General features: G+C 41.1%; 1 protein-coding gene across 4 annotated transcripts; it reads right to left on the reverse strand.

The window, feature by feature from the left end:
• Positions 1-1,998: 1,998 nt before the first annotated feature.
• On the reverse strand, positions 1,999-13,767 carry chfr (checkpoint with forkhead and ring finger domains, E3 ubiquitin protein ligase). Of its 4 annotated transcripts, none has more exons than XM_015971997.3 (18): positions 13,640-13,767; positions 12,835-12,955; positions 12,105-12,204; positions 11,920-12,029; positions 11,759-11,830; positions 11,466-11,663; positions 10,831-10,896; positions 10,532-10,706; positions 10,261-10,415; positions 7,656-7,818; positions 7,343-7,551; positions 7,105-7,224; positions 6,240-6,323; positions 5,216-5,286; positions 3,006-3,093; positions 2,742-2,849; positions 2,591-2,663; positions 1,999-2,189 (listed from the first exon to the last, which is right to left on the reverse strand). In XM_015971997.3, the coding sequence occupies exons 1-18, from the start codon at positions 13,640-13,642 to the stop codon at positions 2,147-2,149; spliced, it is 1,959 nt and encodes a 652-aa protein (XP_015827483.1). In that variant the 5' UTR covers positions 13,643-13,767; the 3' UTR covers positions 1,999-2,146. The 4 variants fall into 4 exon arrangements, with proteins under 4 accessions (XP_015827483.1, XP_015827482.1, XP_054587249.1 ...); XM_015971996.3 differs by having other exon boundaries at positions 7,105-7,227; XM_054731274.2 differs by lacking the exon at positions 13,640-13,767 and adding an exon at positions 13,345-13,453 and having other exon boundaries at positions 7,105-7,227.
• Positions 13,768-24,280: the final 10,513 nt, after the last annotated feature.

Here is a 24,280-nt window from a genome sequence, read left to right on the forward strand (position 1 = left end):
TTCAGTCCTGGATTTCATGGAGGTGTGTGATGAGGTAGAATAAAACCTGCCGATTCTTTACTCCCGAGCATCTTGGTCCAGACCTTGGCAGAAAAATTGAGCAAAAACCTGCCTTAGTGAATAACCCCTGCCCTGACTCAAACACAGCCATCACTCCAGGGAGGAAGCAAAGTGCTCCAGCAAAGCCTCTAATAACAATCTGTGATTGGAGCGGTGCGGGTCTGTTGTTAGCTTAGGGTGCCCAAATCTCTTGTAGAAAATAATTAAAACTTGTTGGGGGATCGATCTCGCTTGTGCCGAGGGGCTAAGCTGCTGAGGAATGCATTTACAGACCCAGCATGAATAAAAAAAGTGGAAAAATCTAAATCACCTTAAATCTTCAACAAATAAACTTAAGCAGAAGACAGAAAAGTGCCCATAAACAACCAAAAAAAAAAAACAAAAAAACAACTAACAAGACTGAGTTCTAGCTGAATATACATTATATTGATTATCACCTTTAAAATGTACTAACTGAGTTAAAGATACTTCAAAAACACATTTTCTAAATCTATCAGAACCTCTTATTGTGAATATCTCATTTTGAGCCAGTTGTCTTAACATTGCATACGTCATCCATGGATTCTCACTGATGGACATGTAAACGGGGGAAAAGTATTTTGTGAGATAGATTTGTGCAAATATTGTAATAAAAAATAAACCAAATTTTCATCCAAGTTAACGTAAAAAAAATACATAAGAGTTGAAAACTATCAAATTTGTACAAAGCACACTAGATGCCTGCTAAGGCCTTTCCCCACTCTCAATAGCTTTAATAACAACGGGTACAATAATAAATGGGTGTGGCTAATCCCCACTACAACACGTAAGGCCTCAGAACCTACTCTCTGGAAGTTTTAACTATCAAGGTAAACAAAGAATCGATTTGTCCATTTCTGTAAAAATCTCATTTAGATTATTTTTCAAACGCGTGTGATGATCGTCTTGAGGTCAGTGCATTTAACATTCGCTGCTGTTTAATTTCCACGTACACCTTTTAACCACCAAACATGGCTGACCTGCAGGTGAAATAAAACAGCAGCTTTGTGTACCTGAGAAATAGAAAACCTAAAGGAAAACAAACGTGCTGATCCACTGAGGTAAGCTGTAGTGGGACATCACCTGAACGACAGAACCTCCTGTTATATCTGCATTAGTGGGTGCTGCACACGTCAAAACCGTTCTGTAATTTAGCCACTCAAACACAATCTAATCGTTTTGAGTGTACCTTTCTTCCCTTTGCCAAGTCCACATGAGATAGCTGAGCATTTCATCACAGATCAGTCCTTACTAGAATAGGAAAGTGTCATTTTCTGCTCTGGTGAATCACCTTGGAGAAGATTAGCCAGAACAAAAGCACCAAACAGAGGCACATTCTGCCTTCTGACGGCGTTACAACACATTGATCCCCTTCCCACAGACATGAAATCCTAAACAAATATCACATAGAATTACAAATCTACCTCGGTACGTGCATGACGGGGCTTTGACGTGGCTTTCTGCTCTTGCCTGGGAACACGATAATGCCCTGGTTAAACGGAAAAAATCCCTCAGAGGTGATACTTTTGACTGGTTAAAGTTAGCAGTCTGGGTATTAGCAGCAGCAGCTTCACAACATGTCTTAGCTCAAAAAGTAGATGAAAGTACTATTTCTGTTAAACTAATGATCACGTCTCTGTCACTAAGAGTTTTCTACACATCATACAAGCACTTCTAGTGTAAAGAGCCTAAATCCATGTGAGGTATTTTAATCCACACCACAAAAGAAGGAGCATATCGCAGAAGACCCTGGAGGACAAGCATCGGGAAGCATTTCAGCCAACTGCTCATCTTCAAGTGGTTGTTTACCTGGTTCATCTAGATAACACAAACCTTTCCCCAACCACTCCAAGGATTTTAATCTATTCTAAACGTGCATAGTGTTGTCACACAGGAACCTGAATGAAAGGAGACCATGAGCACTGTTTTAAAATGACACTGATTGTTATTTGTGCATAAGGTAAAACGAGGCGATAAAACGTAGCACGATCCTGCTTCTTAGGTGCACGAGAAGCTGATTTATCTACATTTGACACATTTAGGGAGAAAAAAAACAAACGTCTCTCTTTTAACTCTTGAATCGTGTCTGCTCACATATGTGGTTGAATTTCCTGAAATCAAAGAAAAACAAAGAATAAACAGAAGTGACCAATAACATTTTGCACAAAGTCTTAATACAAGACAGGACAAAGAGTGGGGCATACTTTAGAAAAGGACTCCTCCTAGAGGTAAAAAATGAAAAACACACAAAAAGCTGTCCTGATTATGTTAACTTGAGGACATGTTGAACGGGTCATTTAACCACTGACTCAGGTGTGTTGGAGCAGAGGAACCTCGAAAAATGAAGGACAGTGTCCGTCCCTGGAGAACCAGGATTGGACACAACTGCATTAAGTCCTAAACAGCACGTAGGTGTACCAACATGCTAATTATTATGAATGCCTTAACACGTCCCACCAGTACATCCCTGTGGCAGTGCAACAGTCTTAAAAAAGACACGTCTAGGACTTACACTGCGTGATGCGTCTTGACCTGCGTGCGACAGTTCCGTCCCCAGTAACAGTCAGGTCGGGACGCTACGTCAGCTGGGGTCAAAACATCAAACCGTGGTTTTAAGAATGTTAACCAAATGAATAAAGCTGTAACAACTGTTCTGTTCTGACCTGGCAGCTCAGATGGAGGGATATTCTGTCTGTATTTGTAGGCTAGCTCCTTAAAGGCTCTCAGACCGCAGCAGACGCACAGGATGGTGTCTGCAGAGATGCGACAATCTGGTGGAGATAAAGTCAAACAAGGCTGAGTGTTAGAGCTCCATTACCAGATAAAAGTGATGCTTTATATTAGAAAAAGCCACTCTGGAAACAGAAGTGCATTTTAAATGTATAATCAGATAAAAACAAAGTGAAGGTTTTGACCTGAAGGCTCACCTGTCAGGAAGTAGCTTCCCTGCTGTAAGCCGTGTAAAGACCCCTGGAGAAGATCTTTCCATGACTTCCCCCTTGAAGACAGGTAGTTCTACAGAAACACGAATCAAATTAACACCGTCATGAAAAAGACACACAAACATCTGTTCGAAGTTAAAAAAGGGCTCCACAGCTCTAGCAATGTGAAAAATGTGATTTCCAATCACATGCTTTATAACCGAAGTTGTGGAGCCCTTGAGCTGTTTTCTCGTGCCACAAGTACCCCCTTAGTCAAACGTGTTGACGACTGCCCAAAAGTAGAACGTACAACTGATTATGAAGTGAAAATAATTTCAATAAATATTCTTAGCACTGAACCACATCTCACTTCTCAGGTGACTTATTTCACTTTAACAATCCTCATGCAGGGTTCAGAAAAAATAAACTCCATGTGGAAACTTTCTGGAGCTCTGCATCTGCACCACAGCTGGTGTAAATGTTCTGATTGGACTCAAAAGGATTTCTGATCCATGTGAAACTGGACCACCTCCATTCTGCATTCGGTGTGAACGAGGCTTCACGCCCTCGGTCACACTCGGTAGCAGCTGCAGCCCTGCTCTTATTGGTGTTTCTTAACTCTGGTCCTCAGCACCTCCTACAGGTTTTAGGTGTTTCCCCGCAGCCACACACCTGACCTAAATGAACAAGTGATTAACAGGTTTCTGCAGCACCTGACGTCATCCTGAGATGGCAATGCAAATATGTAAATCAGGTGGGCTGAAGCAGAGACATGGAAAACATGCAGGACAGGTGGGTGCTTGATAAGAGCTGGTTTATTATTGCTTTGGATAGGAATGGGCCATATGGCCTAAAATATATATCACAATATATTATTTCCTTCTATTTACTAATTTATTTATGACAAAATAACTGGTTTTAGCATTTTCATATACCAGATGAATTTCAGCAGAACAAATATTTCTAAAAATGATGAACATTTATGATTCAAACCATCGAATATATATATATATGGTTCAAACGTATTAAAAAAACAACCTTTCGAGTAGTTTTTATGTTATGATTCATTCTTCAAACAATGCAACACAAATCCTCATGAAATTAATAAAGACGAAGATCTTTAAGTAAAATACAAACTAAATGGGATGAAAACACAGTATTATAAATTGTTTGAACTGAAGTGAAAAATGTAGAAACAGAAATAACATTTATTCCTAATCGTGTGTTGCTACGTTTTTTGTCAACATTAATAAATAAGTTGGAGGTTTATTCTTTTTTCTCTGCCTCTGGTTGAGCGACGCTCTGATCAGCAGGTCTGGGGTTTTAGAGGTCAGACCCACGGCGTGCACTGGCCGCGCAGAGAGAGAGAGACGGGGAGAGAGGAGCTGCACAACCTTGAGCGTCATTATTGGGAGAAATGGCTGCGGATGGAAATTTGTTCATATCACTGGAGATGTCCAAAATTTTGGAAGTCTGTGTGTTTATTTAAGAGGATTGGTGTTAACAAGCAGACAAGACTTTACCATCGCCAGAACAATTTACTGATTTTGGGTTTTCTGTTTAGAAAATAATTAAGAATAAAGGATCAGAGTGAGACGGAAAAGGGTAGAATGCCTTCTCCGAGTCAGGGACGAGGTCCTGTCCCAAAGAGGCGGCGGATTGGTGCTGCATCTGCAGTGATACGGCCATTGTACCCATCTGTTGTGGTAAAGAGAGAGCTGAACCGGAAGGCCAAGCTCTTGATTTACCGGTACCTACCCTCACCTATGGTCACGAGCTTTGGGTAGTGTGTCACTACCAAAAGAACAAGATCACAGAAACAAGCAGCTGAAATGAGCTTTCTCCACAGGGTAGCTGGGCTCTCCCTTAGAGATGGGGTGAGAAGCTCGGTCATCCAGGAGGGAATCGGAGTAGACCCCCTGCTCCTCCACATCAAAAGGAGCCAGTTGAGGTGGCATCTGGTTAGGATGGCTTCTGGACGCCTCCCTAGTGAAAGTATTGATTGATTGATTGATTTCCAGGCACATGCAACCGAGAAGAGACCCAGGAAACGCTGGAGGGTCTATATTTCTCAGCTTGCCAGAGAACGCCTCGGAGGAGTTGGTTCAAGTGGCTGGGGAGAGGCTGCTGCCTCCGCAACCCAACCTCGGATAAGAGGATGAAAATGGATGGATGGACGCAAATGATAATAAAATTAATGACAAAGCAAATCTCACTTTGAGAATCTCAGATTCGTAGTTGTTGTTGTTCAGCACACCATCCAGGCACTTGTCTGTCAGATTCAGCTCTGGAAAAAAAACAAAGTAATAAACAATCTGCAGGAAACACTGACCATTGTGTTGAAAAGTAAATAAATAATAAAATTAAAAAAGCATTTTTCTAAGTTATTGTGGAGGCTGGTTTAGGTTTGAATCCCTGTAACATTTTGTTGTGGTAAACACTCGTTAGCTTCAGGCAAGATCTCAGATTTCTAGGACACCAAAAGTTAAACTAGGTGGTAAAAATCACAGGGATTAACTCAATTAGACAAGTTTTTTGTTAGTGAGCTCCAGTATTTTCAACCAGTTGATTTACTACGACCACTGACAGGTGACATGAAGTCAGGCAGCAAAAGAACTTAAAGTACGGCCTGGAGGGCCAGTATCCATCAGGTTTTAGTGGTTTCTCTAGTCCAGGGTGGGCAATCCTGGTCCTCGAGGGCCATTATGCAGCAGGTTTTAGTTGTTTCTCTGCCTGAGCACACCTGGTTAGAATCTGCTGGGGATTAACAGGCTCCTGAGCTGCTGAACATGTTTTTCATCTAGGAATGAGGCATGTTGGAGCAGGTAAAAAACTAAAACCTGCTGGATAGGGACCCTCGAGGACCAGGTTTGCCCACCCCTACTCTAGTCCAAAACACTAGATTTGGTGGTTGAATATCCTGTGCAGCAGCTCATCAGGCTCTGCAGAAGCCTGCTAATCACCTGCTGATTGAAATCAGGTGTGTTGAAGTAGGGTTGAAACTAAAACGTGCTGGATGCTGGCCCAGAATTGAATAACACTGTTTTAGAGGTTTCCCTGCTCCAAAAAAAGCTAGTGTTAGAGTAGAGAAACCTCTGCTGGAGCTGTTGGAGGTGTGTATGTCTCGATGACATAATGAACAGTTAAACCATTTAATCAGGTGTGTTGGGACTAAAACGTGCTGGATCGTGGCTGTTGAGGACCAGGATTGGACACCCCTGACTTAAAACAGATACATACCCTGGAACGGAGCCAAACAGCCCTGACAGCCGATCCTCTGACAGCCCCAGTACATGTGACAGAAAGGCCGCTGGCACAACGTACCTGCCAACACAACACATGATGCTGTTTGCTACCACCTCTGGTGGATTTAAAATGAAGGAACACAAAGGGGCGTGTGTGAGATGTTTCAAAGTTTTTATTATAAAAGGATCTAAAACAACCGATTATCCAACCACCAATCACAATATCTGACTCGTTTTTTTCTAGTTTAAAACAGATTACTGGCTAATCACAAATGCTTTTACATACTACGGTCTTCTGACCACACCCATGTGCTGTGACAGGATGACACCAGCACAGGACTGCTTCTCCTTTTGTTTTAAAATTACTACAAAGCATCAATGCTATGAAATGACCAGAGCTAACCCAAGCTCCTCTATTAAACCAGTAAAACCAAATAAAAGCCAGTAAAACCAAAGTGGAGTGGTTGGGGGCGACGGCACAAACTCAGCCCTCCTTTGCTTCTGGCAGCTCTGCTATTTCAGCTCCTTCAGGTATATGCAGCTCAGGTGCAGCTGTGTCGGCAGAAGGAAAGAGCGGAAGCCCATATTTGGAGTGTCTCTGTCCTTGTTGAGGACTCCAGGAGGCAGGAGATGGCTCTGATTAGAGTCCTGAACTCCTGCTCCTGGCCAAAGCAGCAGCAACCATAGTACAGCCGCTGCAAAGCTTTAACTAATCACGTACAGTTAACTGGTCTATAGTTGGACTGATCTATTTCAGCATTTTGTTATATTAACACCATTTCACTATAGTTAAATACAAGCGTGTGTGTGATAGAGCGGCGTATTCCTGCGGAGGGACTAACAGGTGTCTGAGAACTCACATTGCTGAGCGAGAACCCGCTGGTTGTTGGGCTCGGCCCGTCTGTCTGGCATTGGCTGGAGGCAGCAGCTGCAGATGAGATGGTAGCCCTGAGGGGGACAGCGGTATTCATGCGGACCTGCTGCTGGGACAGAAGCAGAAAAGAGTTTCACAAAACCATCAAGTCATTACAGTAAAAGGCTGGTGGAATGATGGAAAGCTGCCAGAGATTAGACAGAAGAAAATGTGATCCGAGGTACCATCATCCTCTCCTGAAGGGTGATCAGAGGGCGTAGAGGGCTGCTCTCCTGCTGGCTTCGCTGCAGCCTCCTCACTTGCAGGTTTGGATGGTGAAAGGACTTGTAGATTTGGAAGACCGGGGAACCAGTAGTCTGAACTAGTAGCAAATAGCACTTGGCTCATATCCCTGATGTAGCCTGGACACTGTCTGCACATCACAAGAGGCTGACTGGAAACAAACAAAACACCAAAGCAAATGAATATATGAAGACATTTATTCTTGGCTAAAAATGAAAAAAGCAAGAAACTTGGGTCATTTCCAGAAGTTTGTACCTTATGTCAGAGGAGTCACTGTCGTTGTCAGAAAGCTCCAGCAGGTAGTCCGAACTGCCTTCTTCATCAGAGTAACAACGCTCAACTTTGGGCTGCAACATGTCCTGAGTTATCTTGTTTCTGCTGTCCATGCTGCTCAGGTCCTCCTTACTGCGACACTTGTCTGTCAGGCACAAAGGGACATGATTTAAATCAACATCTAGTAAAAAGACGCAAACCCAAGCAGTAGGGCTGCACAATATGTTGTTATCGTGAGATCAGCATGCGCAAAATGCATATCTCAAAGAACAGATAAATATCACGATGAATGGTCAGCTCAAATGTTTGCTACACAATCCAATGTTTCCCCTAGGAATTGTTCCTGCTGTGGTGGCGGTTGAGGGGGGGAGCGGTGAAATTATGCCACGTCTCACCTTTATGTTAATATTGTTTTATTTGACACACTCCACTTTGAACTGCACCAATCCAGCAACTGCTGCATTTTAATAACTAGTATTAAAGGTGAATACACCAATATTTGCACAAGAATAATTTCTGTTTTAAACTCTCAGTGACACACTTTGTGTGTGTGTGTGTGTGTGTGTGTGTGTGTGTGGGGGGGGGGGGGGGGGGGGGGGTTTGACATTTAATTTTTCTTGGCATTTGGAAAAACATCTCCTTCTGCCCCCCCCTTATTTGACTTTCTGCCCCCTTTATTTTGGTCCATCATTACTGGGCTGGCCCTGTTAAAAGACCTTCTACACCCCTGCTTAGCAGATTTAATGAAGTATTTTTAAGCCAGTATAAAAATGACTGAAACACAAATTTACATATTTGGCATTATTGACCAATATCTTTGATTTAATGTACTTGTTAAGAACACCAAGATGCATTACAGTGAACATTATAATAAAGTACATGTTTCTAGTGCAGAGAGGAGAAAACCCATAGAAGCACTGATTTGATCTCATTTCAGAGAAAAATAGAACAGGTCAGATGCATCTAATAAATAAAATTACTAACAAACGCAGGAATCTGTTTCTTTGCTTCATTGTTCTGGTGCTGAAAATATCACTAATGCGGATCAAAGGACATACACAGATGAATGCACCTCTTATTTATTATTTGGAAATTAGTGGGTGTGGTTTACATCAATTCATTATTTTAAATCTGAAATTGATATGGACTGATCAGAATTTGATATGTGTATTGTTTATCTGAAAACTATTTACAGAGCAGCCTCAGAATTGAGATTAAATATTTTTGATCACAATAGTAAAGAAACTATTACAGAACAAGTTTTTCACTAAAATCAGAACATTAATATTTAAGTGCATGAATTAATGCATCTGAACTCATGCAGTAGGAACTAGGAAATATGAAATACTAGAACCATTTTATTTTAATTTGATTAAACAGATTTTTTCCTAATGTTGTTGGCATTTTTCCCACACACAGTTAAACAAAACAATGTTGATTAAGGGGTGTGGGTGTGTGTGGGTGTGTGTGTGTGTGTGTGCGTGCGGATGGACCGGACGGACTGCGCTCCTGGCTGCAGTTTTGTGTGTTGGGAGGGGCGGGCGCTCTATGTGACTGGCCAATCACAGAGAGTGAAGACAGTCAGTTACCCAATGAGGATTTTCCTTTCAGCACGATTACAGATATTTACGAGTTTTACTCGTTTCATGCTCGTATTCGTCAGAAATGCTTTATCCGTACCGGATACTCGTCTGAATGATAAATGATAAATGACCCGCACCTCTCAGAGTAAGGACTCCAAAGTGCTTTACATTAGTTTACCATTCATCCATTCACACACACATTCACACACTGATGGTGATGAGCTATGATGTAGCTACAGCTGCCCTGGGGCGCACTGACAGAGACGAAGGTGCCGAGCACTGACGCCACCAGTCCCTCCGACCACCACCAGCAGGCAAGGTGGGTTAAGTGTCTTGCCCAAGGACACAACAGCAGAGTATCCGGCTCATCACTAGCTGTAACCACCCTGCCCTGCCTCCTCCTCCTTGCGGCCTGCCGGCTGTGATCACAAGCAACAACAGAGAAGTTCCTGCTGCTTCTTCGGGAAATGGCGCACAAAAAAAAAAATCAATAAAACTTGGGATCTTGTAGGCGTGGCGCTGGGATTTCAGCCGTGGCGGGCTGCCATGGCTACGCCTATGTAAGGGAAACACCGCAATCAAACGAAAGCATGATGTTTTTTAAACAAATCAAATAGAGCTCTTCATCTGTTCAGCCAATTGGGTGGGTTCTCATAGGTTAGATGTCCGCCCCCGAGGCAGACGGCACCTTATTTTGATGTTAGCAAATACCTGAGTTAGCTTTGTTCTGCTTTTTCTGCTGATTCTGCTTTTCACGGGATCCTTCTTGTTCATTTTCTTTTTCCCTTTTCTTCACATCTTTTGCTGACATTTTTTTTACTTCTTTGTTTTTGATTATTTTTGTTCCTAAGTTAAGTTTTTATTTATCGCAAGTAATATCGTCATGGCAATATTAATCACTGTTATTGCATATCGCAGGCTTTCCTAATATCATGTAGCCCTACCAAGCAGCCTAGTAACCTGAGACTACACCGTCTACTGGTCTGTCCTTTATGTGTGCAAACCTGGATGCTGAATGAGGTAGGCCTCCACCAGGTTGTTGAGGATGTGGTTTTTACAAATTCTCTCTACGGGGCAGCGGCAGGTGGGGCAAAGTGAAGAGCGCTCCATCCAACCCGAGTAGCAGGCAGCACAGAAGACGTGCATGCATGGCTGCAAGCTGGAAGAAAGCAATTACCTCAGAAATACAGTCACAAATAACAAGAGGATACAGAGTTACAGAGCTCATGGACCTAATTCTGACTTGTGTGCTAATTCGGTGTCCTCAGACCTCACCTGATGCAGTCATGAAGTAGATCCTGGCAAATCACACAGGTCAGGCTCTCCTCCATCTTGTCTGTCTTTGTCCCCTCTACTACTGGTTTGGTCAAAAGAGTCCCTGGAACCGTCTGAGCTGAACCTGACACCCCTGCTCTGGAGGTGTTTGGGAAACCCTGATCACATTCTTTATCTGTAAAAAATAATCAACAACTCCAAATTTAATTTTCATTTTCATTGTCGGACTTAAAAGGTCTACTCTACAAGGTAAGACATGAAGTAAATACAGAGTAAAACTAAAAGAAAGTGAAATTAACCGTCGTGAGTTTTCCTCCTTTTGCTTTCTGGCTCCAGGTTGTCTTTTCCTAGTGCCTTAGACTGATCTATACATATGAAAGGACAACAAAGACTGATTAAATATTACACGTAATACTTTAAACATCTTTTTCTTACCAGGAGTCACCTGAAGAATTTATTAACAGCATCATAATTTATCAAAATATTAAACAGGTCCTTCACTCATGACTTTAATACATTTGCAGTGGTCTCTAGTAGGAATGAATGCCTTGTAAGTTGTACTCTGTGTGGGGCGGGAGCTCAGATGCACCCGTTTCAGGAACTAGAAGTGAGCCAGATCAGAGCTGAGCTTCAGACTGCAGTTTGAGCTCTTATTTCCTGATATTTGGTCACCATGCCTCTGATTGCTCTGCAACGTTGAGTTTTTATTTCCACAAATGACTCGAGTTTGAAGGAGTTCTGCTGTGTTGTGGAGTTGCTAATGCTAACGGTTAGCTTCTACTAGTCAAGATGTTGTCTACCGTTTCCTGGATGCTAAACCAACAACAACCTTCTGTTGTGAGTCACGATAGGTGAGTCCAAAGAAGTGTAAACAGGAATTTTTCCGTTTTTAACAGGATGCGGTGCAGAAAAAACAAACTGCAGTCTCCCTTACCAGAAGATGAAAAGGCTGCTGTTGCCATGGGAGATGAAGAGGGGGGGCTGTTAATACAGAAGAGAGAAGCAGAAGTAGAAGGCTGAGCTTCTTCCTGAGCTGTATCCCGAGGAGCCTTAGAGAGCATCACAGGCTCCACAGAGAGGGACATCTCTGACGTTGGGACAGGTGACAAACACCGAGCTGAACCCTCCAGACCTCACATTCAAACATACGAGACGGAAAAGTTACTTAAGTGGCACAAAAACAAAAAGATGCAATACTTCTGGTTGCACAGGTGACTTCCAACTTACCATAACTGGAAAGTTGTGGTAAGCTCATAACGTCTTGATCCATTTTGATAGAATGGTAAACATAGGCAATGTCTGCAGTGGAACAGGAAAGTGTGTCTTTTCTATTGAAACTCATTTAAACAAAGATATGATTCTTGCTGCTCACAAACTGGGTGACTCACTTTGTTCTGGCTCACTCTTCCTGTACACAAAGTAGATGACATCACCGTTTTGCAGCATGTGACTTTGCTTTTTAACCAGTTTGGACATGTTGATCACAGTTCCATTAGTGCTACAGACAAAACAGATCAGTGTTTCAGTAAAACACCAGTGTGCACATTTAAAAAGGTGCACAGCTTTACTGTACCTCATGTCTTCAAGCCACACCAGCCCTGAGCTTTCATTCTTTACTATTTTGCAGTGCTCCCCTGAGACCAGTTTGTTGGCTGGAAATGACAGATGACACCCTAAAACAGAAGAGAAACGACAAATGCAAACAAATCTACCATAAACAAATGTTTTCTGCTTTCAAATATAGCATCATGTTTAGCTTTCCTCTCCTTTAAAACAAAGAAAGAGCTAAATTGTCCGACACAATGGTGTAATGTAAAATCTTCAACCTCATCTCTAAGCCCGAGTTGCCATGACAGCTTTAAATCATTCATTAGCCAGACATAAGCTAACTGATTAAGTAATGCCAAGTCTGGTGGCTTTGCATTATAAAAAAACGTTGATTCCCCAAAGCTCTCGACAACAAAGCAGACACAGGGGGATATATGGCCCTAACCTCTTCTAAAGCAAACCCGTACAAAAAAGCTCTACTTAATATTCTTCACACATGTTGTCAATAGACGCCTTTTGTTCCCGTCACAAGGGTCTGTCTAAGTTTGCTGCACTAAAAAAGGGTTTGTGTTTTTAAGGGGGAGGTTGTAAAGGCTCCAGACACTGACTGGCAGAAACGTCTACACCACAGGACTGCCTTTCATTTATAAAGATTTTCCACTTCTGGAGTTTGGACACCAGGGTAAAAAGACATTTTTGTCAACATTAGATTTATGGCAAAGAAAGCATGGTGGATCACAGGGTAAAAGACTAACCTTTTTTTCTGCCAACTGTGCATTCCTTATTGAAAAGCAGAACAGTTTCATTGGAATCAACTTTGACTAGTTTCCCCCAGGGTCGTCCTCCTCTGTGAGTGTCCATGGCTCGATGTTTTTCCTGAAATAAAATTAAAAATTTTAAATCAGAAAACAAGTCAGGAGACATAAAAATCTGGTTATTTCCTAAAACTGATATGGGCTGTGGAAGTAAAGAGAAAGTGATATTAGAGAGGCAACAAGGATATAAATCTGTATATAGCCATTGAGCCTAAATTATACACAGCATATAAATATTTGTACTACAGCTATTGTCTATTTAGGCGTTAACCCACTCTCAGAAGCCAGTTTGCATCTAGTTTTAAATTACAGGCTGATGTAACTCTGTTCCTACGGGATAAGTTGACAGAAGCTCATAATTTTGACAGTCAAAAAGAAAAACTAGTACTGTAAATAAATACAAGCCCAACAACCATATACACAATGGCAAAGTAAATAAAGAGTTACAACCATAACAAGCGCCGACTAAACTCAGCTCTGAGATTTTTGATAAATGTTTTTAACTAAAACTTGATTTGATCTCCGGGACAAGCTGGGAAGACGTGTAGTCTGTTCTCTTGACAAATATCAAAGCTTCAAAACTTTCCATGATGCAACACAACAGCCCAACACTGAACTTTGTTCCTAACAACACTGGGCTAACGACACTGCTAGCATTAGCATCGACGAGAGAAACCCAGCGAAAGACCCTCACTCAGACTAACTATATGTACGGTTTCATTTGTAAACCCGTCTGTTACTTTACCATCAAACCCGCGGTGTGTTCTCCCAGGTGTTTCGGATTAAACAGCGTCTCCTTCTCATGTTCTAGCTAGCATAGAGCGAAGCACTTCCTGCAAAGCTCTGAGCTGGCCCCATCAGAGGAGGGGCCCCGAGAGCTGCCTGCTCGGAAATGTTCACCAACGGTTTGTGTCAAAACAAAAGCAAAAACAAAAAACTCTGATATTCATTTAAGACACTAAGTTTTAAAGGCCACATCATGACAGAAATGGTAAAGTTAATAAAATGATTATTTACTTTAAATGTCAAAAGTAATTATACCCCTTCTCTTTTATACCAGAATATGGGTATAATAACAGCAGCAGCAGCAACAACAACAACAACAATAATAATGATAATAATAATTTATTATTATTATTATTATTATTATTATTATTATTATTATTATAAAATATATTATTATATAAAATACAATTTTATGACTTTATTTTTTCTGACGTTAATCTGTTTGTTCTGAGATCATTATGTTTTATTTTGTTTTGATCTATGTGAAGCACTTTGTGATGTAATAAGTGCTACATAAATACAATTTAGTTACTACATACATACTTATTAAAATAATAAAAACAGAATAAATAGACAGATTCAGGAGCACTATAGATTTTTTCCCCTCTGCATTCTTTTATACATTTTTTCTTCTTTTTGTCCATAATAACACCTCATGAAGCCTACTTGAATCTTACCTTCCAGGTCGGATATGTCCAATGTGTGGTCCGTGGGCCATCTGCGGTCCTCAGACTGATTTTATTTTGGCCCCTCCTAAGCACGGATAATGGTTTTGCTTATCCTGTAGGCTGTTGATGTAAACAAACACTTTTACATTGGATTATTTATGTGGCCCTATTTTTTAGTATTACAAATAAAATAAATCACAATACCCTCGTCTAGGAATGTCTCTACCCCAATTAATGACATGTTGGTTCAGGTAGTAGTTCATGGTTGATGAATGAACAGTAACAAAGCATTTTGGACTTCACTTTTATGACCTTTGACCTCAAAATAAGGCTCACATTATCCTCCTACATAATTGACTCAATCTTTAACCAGTGAAAACTCCTTAGCATGAATCCACCAACAGGACATGAAACAACACTTTATCACAAATAATCTGTATTTTTTCCTCGTGGTCACCTTTTTTATACTTTTGACCGCATGTCATTCTTGGGTTTCTCTTTATTGCAAGCTTCAGTACAAAGAACAACAAAAACACTCTATTAGATGTCAGTAGTTTAAATAGTTTATTCAGCACTCCAGACCAAAGCATTCATCCAATAACTACAAAGATCCCTGCAGGAGTCTGTAACTATGGCTGAGACACAACATTTCAGTTCACAGGTTTTCCTGTCAGAGCTGAACTTCTGACTCTACAGCAACGGTAAGAAATGTAAAAAGTCCATCCTTTCTGCATTTATTATCTGGGTACTAAAGATGTGTTCATCATTGTCAAAGCATTTTGGCCCACTCTTCTTTACAAAACTGCTGTAGTTGATTGGAGTTTGCAGACACGTGTTTCTGCTCAACTCTCCCATCACAGCAGTTAGGTCGGGTTTAGGTGTAGACACTGTTTGGACCATAGTAGCACCTTGATTAATTTATTTTTCTGTTGCAAATCTGCAGCTGCATTTGGGATCAATAACCCAGTTTGGTCCAAGCTGGGATCACATCTGACTCTAGAACACAAACCATCACCCTCCCGCCACCATGCTGACAATTGGAATGCTAGCTGTTTCTCACCAAGCACATTGCTGGGCATTATGGGTAAAATATCAGCTTTGATCCCAGCTGCTGCACCACATATCTTGTGTTTATTTCAAATGCAACTTAAAAAACCTACGTTAGTCATAATGTCATGCTCAGTTTAGAGAGAAGAGACTTTCTCCATCAACCCTTCCAAACATACCAGACCTGTTCAGACCTTTTCTGGTTAAATCAAAAAGAACTTTATTCTGCTAACTGAGACCTGAAGAGTCTAAGTAGGTAATGATGACTGGGACAGCAACAATTCTCTGTGATCATTGCTGATATCATTCCTCCTGGACATTGAGTTAACACACACCTGTATGCTCCAGACACTCAAACTGCCAAAAACCTCATCTTCTATGGAGTGCCACACTAATGTTAATCAAGTGCCTTTGATCCGCTGCATGTGGCAGGTACTCGTCATAATTTTTCCTCTGGAAGCAGCCCGATCAAATAAACAACATTCCAATTTTGGCCTTGGTTTAGTTGAAATCTGTTGTATTTTAGCCACTTAAGGTTAGATTTAGAAAGATGTTGACACCATCAGTTAATTATTTTCTAGGACTTGATTCAGAGGTCGAAACATGTGACATCAAGCTGAACGTGTGCTTCTGAAGAGAGAGGATGAAAAGCTGATAGTTTTTGTTGTATGTGCAAAGGTCTACGCTGTGTTCAAGGTGAAATCAGTGAGGACAGAATGTGGCACCGCTTCACTTTGAGATAAGGTTGTTGTTTCTTCAGAGCTGCAGAGACAACAGGAGGAACCTGAATACACAGAGCAGGTGATTTATTTTTCAAACCACTTGTTTTTCATTTATTTAGTCAAAACGTGATTTCACAATTCTGCAGGAAAGCAGAAGACTTGATGGTAAGTTGTGAAATGGCTCCTCCTGACCTTTACAGAACATTTTTAACAGCGGCAGCCAACTCTGACAAAAGTCTTAGTTTAATTTTTGTTTCTGTGTGTAGGGGGGCATTAGGTTAGGCAAACAGACACATTAGTCTGGCAGAGAAAAGAAAACACAATGACATTAAGGCAGATGTAATTTTTCAGAGGCTAAAGGGATGCTGTAATCACAGTTTGCTATGTAAAAAACCCACAATGATCAAATTCATGAGCAAAACATATCAAAGAAAATGATCAAATGTGGAAAATAATTATTTTCATGTTCTTAAATTTCATTTTATTTTCACTGCGTAACAGTTATCTTACATTATGTCTGTTAGTAAGCTTCTAGCACACAGCTGGCCGATTCTTACAGAAAATGTATTTTGCTAAAATGTAAATTCTGGGATTTAACACTGTCAGTATTTACTGATTCAAATTCAATTCAATTCAAAAATACTTTATTAATCCCAGAGGGAAATTAATGTGTCAGAACACACAATTCTGAGATTCAATTCAATTCAATTCAATTTTATTTACATAGCGCCAAATCACGACAAGAGTCATCTCAAGGCACTTCACATAATAAACATTCCAATCCAGGTCAGTTCATTAAGCCAATCAGAAAAAATGTTTCCTATTTAAGGAACCCAGCAAATTGCATCAAGTGTCAGTGACTTTACAGCAATCCCCATACTAAGCAAGAATATAGCAACAGTGGAGAGGAAAACTCCCTTTTAACAGGAAGAAACCTCCAGAGGATCCTGGCTCAGTATAAGCAGCCATCCTCCACGACTCACTGGGGATCAAGAAGACAGAGCACACACACACACACACACACACACACACACACACACACACACACACACACACACACACACACACACACACACACACACACACACACACACACACACACACACACACACACACACACACACACACACACACACCAAGCAATGTGTCTATGATGACATTGTGATTGCTTAGTAAATATTCTATTTGGCGAGAGATAAACTTTATTGTATTTATCCTAGTGAATCTATTGTTAAACAGGTAAACTAGTAGTAGCACATCCAACGTCAAGGAAAGCAAAATGTTATTATCAGGAGAGGGAGAATGTTTAAGTGGTTAGCAGCAGTGTGCTAGACGATGGCCCCCTCCATGAGGCCACCATAGCTCAGCAGAACATCATTGTAGCTTCTTTTGGGGAGAAAAACACAGAGGAAAAAAAGTTAACAGCTGAAATTGCAGAAAATAGTACAGTTAAAGAGCAGACTGCAGAAGAAAGCAGTAGAGTGTGAAAAGTGGTCAGTGTATCCTCCAGCAGTCTAAGCCTGTAGCAGCATGACTACAGAGATAACTCTGGATAATCTATCCCATTTAGATGGAGGTATGTTGGAGTCAGGGCAAGGGAGAGCCGTCTTTACCGACTGTACACTCCACCTCCCTCTACTCCCCCACTTGTCCAGATCTAGGCTAACATCAGATTTTAACCATAGGTCCTATCAAATAAAAATGTTTTAAGCCTATTCTTAAAAGTAGACAAAGTGTCTGCCTCACGGACTAAAGCTGGGAGCTGATTCCACAGGAGAGGAGCCTGATAACTAAAAGATCTGCCTCCCATCCTAAGTTTAGATATTCTGGGAACCACCAGTAGACCTGCAGTCTGAGAGCGAAGTGCTCGGTTAGGAATGTATGGAACAATCAGATCACTGATGTAAGATGGAGCTTGATTATTAAGAGCTTTATATGTGAGAAGGAGGATCTTAAAATCTATTCTGAATTTAACAGGTAGCCAATGTAGGGAAGCTAAGACAGGAGAGATATGATCTCTCTTTTTAATTCTCATCAGAACTCTAGCTGCAGCATTTTGGACAAGCTGAAGACTTTTAACTACGTTCTATGGACTTCCTGAGAGTAATGAATCACAGTAATCCAGTCTTGATGTAATAAATGCATGAACTAGTTTTTCAGCATCACTCCTGGAAAGCTTCTAATCTTAGCAATATTCCGAAGGTGGAAAAAGGAAATCCTACAAACCTGTTTAACCTGGGAATTGAATGACATGTCCTGGTCAAAGATGTTGTTGTCATCACCACCGTCAGCATCATCATCATCGCCTTCGCTGTCATCATCATTATCGTCTTTGTTGTCATCACCACCACCATCACCACCACCATCATCATCATCATTATCATCATCATCATCAACATCACCAACATCATCATCACCACCACCATCTCCATCATGCCCATCATCATCATCATCATCCCATCATCTTTGTTGTCATCACCACCATCAGCATCATCATCATCGCCTTCGTTGTCATCATCATTATCATCTTCGTTGTCATCACCACCACCATCATCATCATCATTATCATCATCATTAACATCACCAACATCATCATCACCACCACCATCTCCATCATCACCATCATCATCAACATCACCAACATCATCACAACCACCATCATCACCATCATCATAATCACCACCATGATCACCATGATCAACATCACCAACATCATCATCACCACCACCATCTCCATCATCTCCATCATCATCATCATCCCATCATCTTCGTTGTCATCATCATTATTATCTTGGTTGTCATCACCATCACCATCATCATCATCATCATCATCATCATCATCATCATTGTAGCGTTGTGGTTTTATGCTCTTTTATGAAAGAGGAACCCTGCTACGTATTAATTCGGAATATTAATTTTTTATAAATCAATAACCAAATTTTATATTGTTCAGAAGACTCAAAGGTTGTTTTCATCGATAAACTGCCGATAATATCTGAGTGTCTGTGTTTCAGTTCAATGAGGAAACCAGTTTGACAATTAAAAGTTTTAATTCTTCAAATTAAACTAATGATTTTGAAAATTGACAAACAGGAAATAACAACCACATTGGCAACTTTGTGGGACAATCTTTAACAGTTGATATGTTGTTCTTGCTCAAATAGACCTTCTGGTGAATTTATGAAGATTGAGAATGTGGTGAGTTGTGAGAGTGATATGATGTGATTATGGATGCGTGTGTGCATCTGATTTTGCTTCAGGAAGAAACAGGTGTCTGAGTGAAAAGTGATGGTTTGAATAAACTTAGGTTTAGTTGGAAAAGATGCATCAAAACGCTATCTGTCGTGTTTTGCCTCACCGAAAATCGGACCCTCTGTTGGACCCGGGACGTCCCCTTAGGATGTTTCATCCAGGGCACCTTGGCTGGCAAAGAAGACAAAGATGCGCCGCGAACCGGTCCAGAGTTGCCCTCGGTACACGTTGATGGTAAAGCGTTTTGTCGATGCGCTTTCTTAAGTTAATTCACTCAGAAATCAAAGACCCTGTATGAGTCTGCGTTAGAAGTTGCGATTCAGCTATTCTACCTGGCGTGGCAGAAACAGCGTGAGAGAGGGGGGGGGGATTGAGCCCATGGGCTCCGTTCCCCGTTAGCGGTTGTTCACACGTCCTCTCTCTTTCGTTGTCAAGCACGAACTGAGATCATAAGACTGAAACTTACCAAAAGCCTTTCTCTTCTCAAAGCAAACATGTGCGTCATCAAATGTGTCTGGAGTTTACTGTGGGAAGATGTGTGTGGGTGTGTGTGAAGGTCAGTACCAAACATTCTCAACATTATGTAAGAATGGATTCATTAATCCATTATAATTACCCCAAAGCATAATAGTCATTCATTTGATTAAACACATTTATAATGAGCAAAATGATAATGGTTATTTTAACATTAAAATCAAGAAAAAGAAGTTTAAACTTTATGTTTTGACTTGGTCTGGGTACAACTCATGTAAACACATCTTCTGGTAGACTGCAGGTGGCTGATGTTATGGTTTCCTCCCAGACTCGCTGGCGTTCAGGTCTTAATCTGTGGGTGAAAGTTCTCAATGACCCAGCTTTGACCCAGCTGAGTCCAGCACCACCTTTGTGCCAGAAAACCCATATTTCCTCACGTTACATTCCCCCCTTTTGTGACGACATGGAGGTCAACAGAGGCCACCTGACGTCACAACCTCAATAACGTGATGCACTCGTGAAGGTAGACATCCCAGATGAAGGCAGGAACGATGGAGCGTCTCCACAGGTCTCGTGTAGAAGGGAGTCTATCCTGATCAGATGATTAAGGCCAAAACTGTTGCAATCATTGTAAAGTAATCCACTTAGGGAATCTTGAAAGCAGAGCTATTTCAATAGCAGTTAATTTCATCAGCAATAATGCAAAGGTATGCAAAGGATAAGCAGCTCGTGTGCCACACGGAGCTGGGCAGGTGATGTATTCCTCAGGCGTAGTCCAGGCGAAGTCCAGCGCAGACCTCGACCCATCTCGAACCACGACCGAAGCCCCATGCGACAGGAAACCAGTTGAAGGATGGTGAAGACAACCCCTCTGATGGGATGTAGTCCATACGAGCTCGGAGAAGGAGACAAAGTGAGACAGCCCACACGATAGATAGCATTTGATGCAAAGCAAAGAAATCAATCAAAACCTATCTATGGGTGCCTCTGGGAAAATGTGGATGCCTTTTGTGAATTATCTAAAGAAGAAATGTTCTGCACCCTGCTCTACATGTCATGTAAAAACGTGATGCAGTGAAAACACAAATAAAAGAAAGTAAATCCTAACTGATATGTGAAACTCAGCAGGCTGCACTAATTAAAGGCATATATGAAAAAAAATAATCATGAAAATGAAGGGCAAATTGGCTTGTGGCCCTTTAAGGGAAATAGTAACAAAATAAAATTAACTTTGTAATCAAATATAATCATGCTACACAAAGCACTAATAAAAAGATAGAGATGTAAATCAGTTCTAAAAATGTAAATCAGTAGGTTAGTAACCCCTAAAAATGTGAGTTAGTAACAGGACCCTGGCTGGAGGCAGGTAACCTGAAAAAAAAAAACTCAAAGGATATCACATTTGTTAAAAATTCATCCCACAAACGAGAGAATTTGTAACGGTCCACCAGTTAGTGGAAAAGAATCCGGTCAGAATAGAGTTGGTCAGAATAGAGTCGGTCAGAATAGAGTTTTGAATCTGGTATTGCGGACCCACAGAGACACGAGTTTGGACGTATCTGTGGGAGCAGGCTCATAAGCGATTTGGTTATCAAACTGTTTGTATCTTGTGTTACGAACCCACAGGGAAACTTGTTTGAATTTACCTGAGGGTTCCGTTTGGAACTGGAGCGAAGCTGATGGTTTAGCTGTTTGATCAGAACCTGATTTTACCTGCTCAAAGTTGGGTTGCAGCTTTACGGAGGCGACTTTGTTGTGATCAGAAATAGTAGTGAACTGGAAATGCGAAAGATTCTAGGTTCGGCTCCTGGCTGGCTCGCCATTAATGTAGCGTTGTGGTTTTATGCTCTTTTATGAAAGAGGAACCCTGCTACGTATTAATTCGGAATATTAATTTTTAATAAATCAATAACCAAATTTTATATTGTTCAGAAGACTCAAAGGTTGTTTTCATCGATAAACTGCCGATAATATCTGAGTGTCTGTGTTTCAGTTCAATGAGGAAACCAGTTTGACAATTAAAAGTTTTAATTCTTCAAATTAAACTAATGATTTTGAAAATTGACAAACAGGAAATAACAATCACATTGGCAACTTTGTGGGACAATCTTTAACAGTTGATATGTTGTTCTTGCTCAAATAGACCTTCTGGTGAATTTATGAAGATTGAGAATGTGGTGAGTTGTGAGAGTGATATGATGTGATTATGGATGCGTGTGTGCATCTGATTTTGCTTCAGGAAGAAACAGGTGTCTGAGTGAAAAGTGATGGTTTGAATAAACTTAGGTTTAGTTGGAAAAGATGCATCAAAACGCTATCTGTCGTGTTTTGCCTCACCGAAAATCGGACCCTCTGTTGGACCCGGGACGTCCCCTTAGGATGTTTCATCCAGGGCACCTTGGCTGGCAAAGAAGACAAAGATGCGCCGCGAACCGGTCCAGAGTTGCCCTCGGTACACGTTGATGGTAAAGCGTTTTGTCGATGCGCTTTATTAAGTTAATTCACTCAGAAATCAAAGACCCTGTATGAGTCTGCGTTAGAAGTTGCGATTCAGCTATTCTACCTGGCGTGGCAGAAACAGCGTGAGAGAGGGGGGGGGATTGAGCCCATGGGCTCCGTTCCCCGTTAGCGGTTGTTCACACGTCCTCTCTCTTTCGTTGTCAAGCACGAACTGAGATCATAAGACTGAAACTTACCAAAAGCCTTTCTCTTCTCAAAGCAAACATGTGCGTCATCAAATGTGTCTGGAGTTTACTGTGGGAAGATGTGTGTGGGTGTGTGTGAAGGTCAGTACCAAACATTCTCAACATTATGTAAGAATGGATTCATTAATCCATTATAATTACCCCAAAGCATAATAGTCATTCATTTGATTAAACACATTTATAATGAGCAAAATGATAATGGTTACTTTAACATTAAAATCAAGAAAAAGAAGTTTAAACTTTATGTTATGACTTGGTCTGGGTACAACTCATGTAAACACATCTTCTGGTAGACTGCAGGTGGCTGATGTTATGGTTTCCTCCCAGACTCGCTGGCGTTCAGGTCTTAATCTGTGGGTGAAAGTTCTCAATGACCCAGCTTTGACCCAGCTGAGTCCAGCACCACCATTGTGCCAGAAAACCCAGATTTCCTCACGTTACATCATCATCATCATCTTCATCTTCAACACATGTGTCAGACACAAGGCCCACGGAGCATTTTTATGTGGCCCGCGAGATAAATATCAAAAATATATTAAAACTGGCCCGCTGACCTATTTTACCGCAAATACTTCAACTCCCATGATGCTTTGCGGCGTCAGCGTGGAGCCGACGCGCCCCCTCCTTTGTGTTTTTTCCAGCGTCTGCTACCGGTGTCTGCAGCTCCGCTGTCTCCGACAAACGAAACACTCCTCTCACTCAGCGCCGAGTTTACTCAGCTATTTTCTGACGTTGAAGCCCAGAAACGGAGATTCTAGCCGATCAGTAATGTGTTCACGACTGAAAGAGAACGTTTTCCAACTTACTTCCAGACAGAGCTGAAATAACTCCAGCGAGCAGCGACACGCTCAAACCAGCATGACTCTGTGGCTGCTGTCGTTGTGTTTCCTCCCCGACACACAACAACGTGGTCAAGCTGCTCAGACATGTTCATCAGCACAAACCTATGTGAGCACCTGTTGTCATCTAATGTTGTCATTATTATGATGAAGATGAACAAAACAACAGGAGTCTCCTCCTCAGCTCAGATCAACCCCATGATGCAGGTATCTGGCTGGAACAGGTGAGCATCACAGTAAACCAGTGGAGCAAACTGAGCTTTAAATATGTTGGTTTTATGCTCGTTTTCTGCTCCAAAACATGAAAGTTAACAGGTGAGATGTTGCATTTTCATTTAAGATAAAATGATATTTTTATTTTGTTGTTGGCCCATGAGAAAAGATTTAACCTACAGTAAACAGGAAGTGGAAAGGCTGCAGATAGATGAATAGAATAGAAAATCCCTTTATTGTTCCTCAGTGGGGAAAGCTAGACGTCACCGCAGCGATGACACGTATTACAGGAGTAAAAAAGGAGAATAAAAATAAGAAAAATGAATAAACAAGAAAACATAAATCCTGAATAGATTTAAAAAATGCTGATTATACCACAATTAATGACTACCACTGATGTGTTTTATTTAAAACTGACTTGCTCGTGTGTAATTTGGTTATTCCACATTCAGTGTTAATGCAGAAATATGTTTGTTTCCAAATTAAAAGGTTTAATTGCATATATGTTGATTAAGAAAATGTGCAAATTTGCCGTCACTTTTTCAAAAAATATTAAGTTTGGCCCTCGACTCCGTCCCAGAGTTTCATTTCGGCCCCGTGTGAGTTTGAGTTTGACACCCCTGATCTTCACCATCATTACCATCATCATCATCATCATCATCATCATCATCATCATCATC

This window comes from Nothobranchius furzeri, chromosome 17 (genome assembly GCF_043380555.1).
Source record: "Nothobranchius furzeri strain GRZ-AD chromosome 17, NfurGRZ-RIMD1, whole genome shotgun sequence".
Classification (NCBI taxonomy): domain Eukaryota; kingdom Metazoa; phylum Chordata; class Actinopteri; order Cyprinodontiformes; family Nothobranchiidae; genus Nothobranchius; species Nothobranchius furzeri.